The 3015-nt window shown below is 49.8% G+C and overlaps 1 protein-coding gene across 1 annotated transcript; it reads left to right on the top strand.

Annotated features, from left to right (window-relative positions):
- The first annotated feature begins 1634 nt into the window (after positions 1–1634).
- LOC119271108 lies at positions 1635–2407 on the top strand. The gene has a single exon (XM_037553055.1). The coding sequence runs from the start codon at positions 1674–1676 to the stop codon at positions 2238–2240; it is 567 nt and encodes a 188-aa protein (XP_037408952.1). The 5' UTR covers positions 1635–1673; the 3' UTR covers positions 2241–2407.
- Positions 2408–3015: the final 608 nt, after the last annotated feature.

Here is a 3015-nt window from a genome sequence, read left to right as displayed (position 1 = left end):
GAAGCTTAAATATATTTTTTGACAAAAAATACCTCAATGCAACCGCACAAAGGGAGATCATCGTCCAGATCCATGCGAGATACTAATTGACAATCAGTACCTCCTCCGCGGCGGCGCTACGGAATGACTGCACCTTCTTAACTCTCAGCATGTGGGTGATCACGAGCATCCTCGCTTCCCGCCAGTACTCACCATATGGCGCGAAGCCGATGTCAAACGAGCCGTACATGATGGTGTCGGAGACCATGGAGTGGGGCTATGACGAAAGACGTGGTCGTGAGTGCGCAGCACCGCCTCCGCAGCGCGCGGCGAAGACACGACGAGGGTCAGCATGGCACCCAGGTACAGGAGCATCACGTTGTCTGTTGGATAATATGTCCGGGTGTCATATCGTCATCACATGTAAGCATTGGTCTCCAGGGAATATGTTTGGATTTGGCCAGGCGTCATCTTTGGTGGATCCGTCTGGATGGGTCAGCCCTCATGGTCCTTGATCTGTTTGCGGGTATGGTCCTTATGATCTATTTTTTTTCTTTGTCGACGGTGAGCCAGCCTTTTGGGGTCCTTAGCGCAATGACTTCCCAACTGTCAACTATAAATAAGGGTTGTTCAACTTTGATGAGAAAAGGACGATGACAGACGGAAGCACACCTTGGGCTCATTCTCATGCTTGTAGACTTTGTAGTCGGCGTTTGGAAGGTTTATGAACCTGATTGTAATATTTGTCACTTCCGATGATCTTTCTAGCGTTGTTACAAATTATATTAATAGGATTGGGGGACTTCTCTAAGAAAAAAATTGTAGGCCTCGCGAATTCATGTTTGTTGATGGAACTAATTAACGCGAGTACTCATTAGTAAATTCTAATTTAGCCATCACATTAAAACCATTAAGCTACACATGAAGGGCGGTCAACCAGCTATGCCACGTGGTGCAAACTGGTTGCCCGCGGTGATAAATCTTTTGTAATTTTTCAGATGAAGGTGTGAATTATTTTTTAAATGTATTTTTTAGATGAAGATGAGGACCTCTGATATTTTTTAAATGATGGGTTATGCAAAGTGGCACTCGCTAGTAGGCTGTTGTGGTAATTTTTTTTCTTTTTTAGATGAAGGTGAGGATTAACTTTTTTTGAGATTTTTTTAGACAGAGGCCAAGACTTTATTTTTTTTAAATAGAAACGTGTGCATAGCTTCCTCTCAATCTGCGCCACAGGATGGCGCTCCAATCACTAGTTATTGACACTGGAGGTACAGTATGACGACCGGTCGCTGACGGTGGTGGCATGCCTTTGCCACGTCATCCTTTGGTTTGACTATTGAGCAGCGCGGTGACCGTGTTGGTGAGTGTTAGGGACCTTTTGTGATCTCACTAATAGCACATGATTACTCTTGGATACAAGGATTTGGATATGCTAAAAATACGATGTGTAATCCTGAGATCTTTTATGATTCGCTTCCAATGAAGTACTACGATTGCATATGTCCAATTTCAGATATACGCTTCCTACGTATGGATTTATGAAGCATATCTCAAATGATTTGATCGAATTTGATGGATTTATTTTCTTTTATTTATGATATGATACACCGCCTACTAAGATTAGACTTATAACAAGAGACAAATGGGAGAGAGGGAGGGTGAGACAGATCGAGAGACAATACGCCACCATCATGGCCGTGGGCACATCCTCTTCTATGCTCGGCGGCGCTTTCCTTCTCCTCGTCCTCTCCTCGGCCACTGAAGTTCAGGGCGGGCCAAGCTCGAGCGCCGCGCCACGTTCCCCGCTGGACTACCTCTGCAACAACCTCGGACCTTGGTACGTCGGGGCGAACGACTGCGTGTCCACACTCTGCATCGACCCCTCCTGCCGCTCTGCGCCCGGCTTGCCGGAGCTCGCAGTGATCGCCACCAGGCTGACGGTGTCCAACGCCACGGTGGCCAAGGCGAGCATCGAGCATGCGCTCGCCCACGTCAAGGACGGCAAGGCCAGGAAGGCAATGCGGTCGTGCCTCCAGCTCTACACCGGCGCCATCCCAAGGCTGCAGTGGGCGGCGCGGTCGGCTGCTGCTGGGCGATACAGCGGTGTACCGGAGGTGATACTGGCTGCTAGGTACGTCTCATCTAAGTGCACCAATTTGGCCGGCGAGGGGGCACTTCCCAAGGAGAACGTTGAGTTCTTCATGATGGCCTACGTCGCGGAGGCCGTCGTCGAAGGGGTGCAGCTTTTTATCAGCTGACCAATGGATGAATAACCCGCTCTTCCCCTCCGTAATAATAAGATAAAGACGCTGTCAAAACTGTAAGAACTATGCAATGGTGTATTTGTGGCCGGCCAATCAAGTCACCGTTGCTTGGTCCCTTTTCGTTGTTGGTGTGTGAATATAGATAGACTGCGTTGGGCTGTGGTTGGTGGTTGCTCGACCGGAACGACCGATCGCAATACCTACATCTACGTCTACTTCTACGTGTTTAGTGGTCTCTAGCAAGCCACGACCGACTCCTGTTTCACATACGTGAGGCGCAGGCTCACGACTGCTCGCCGCTAGTGACAAAAACAAGGAAATACGTGTTTTATTTGACGCTCCGGCCCGTTCAGGACTGGACAGTCCTGGTCCGCTCAAAAACAAGGAAATACATGTTTTATTTGGGCACGCCGCACGCGCGGTTCAGCTCGGGTCGTCGCGAGCTTGTCGCTTCCCCGTCGTCGCCGCCACACATCTTCATCTTCCCATTATCCAATGCAATCCAATCCAATCCAATCCAACCAAATCCATCTCCGACCTTGCGCACTCGCTGCCGTCGCTGGGAGCAAATAAACACGAACCCCGCCAATTCATCTCCGGCCAGTCAGTGCATCCACCGCCATGACGGGAACCACAGCAATTGCATAACTGCTAATATTGCCCAAGCACAAACAAAGGCCTTCTCCTCCTCGTTACTCACCACCACGCAACGCCACCCCCGCCGGCATCTCCCGCGGTGCTCCTCATCTTCATCCACGCCCCTGGCGGC

The sequence above is a fragment of the Triticum dicoccoides genome, chromosome 3A, assembly GCF_002162155.2.
Source record: "Triticum dicoccoides isolate Atlit2015 ecotype Zavitan chromosome 3A, WEW_v2.0, whole genome shotgun sequence".
NCBI lineage: Eukaryota > Viridiplantae > Streptophyta > Magnoliopsida > Poales > Poaceae > Triticum > Triticum dicoccoides.
The sequence above is the reverse complement of the archived record's forward strand: the minus strand, read 5'-3'. Positions and strand labels throughout refer to the sequence as shown.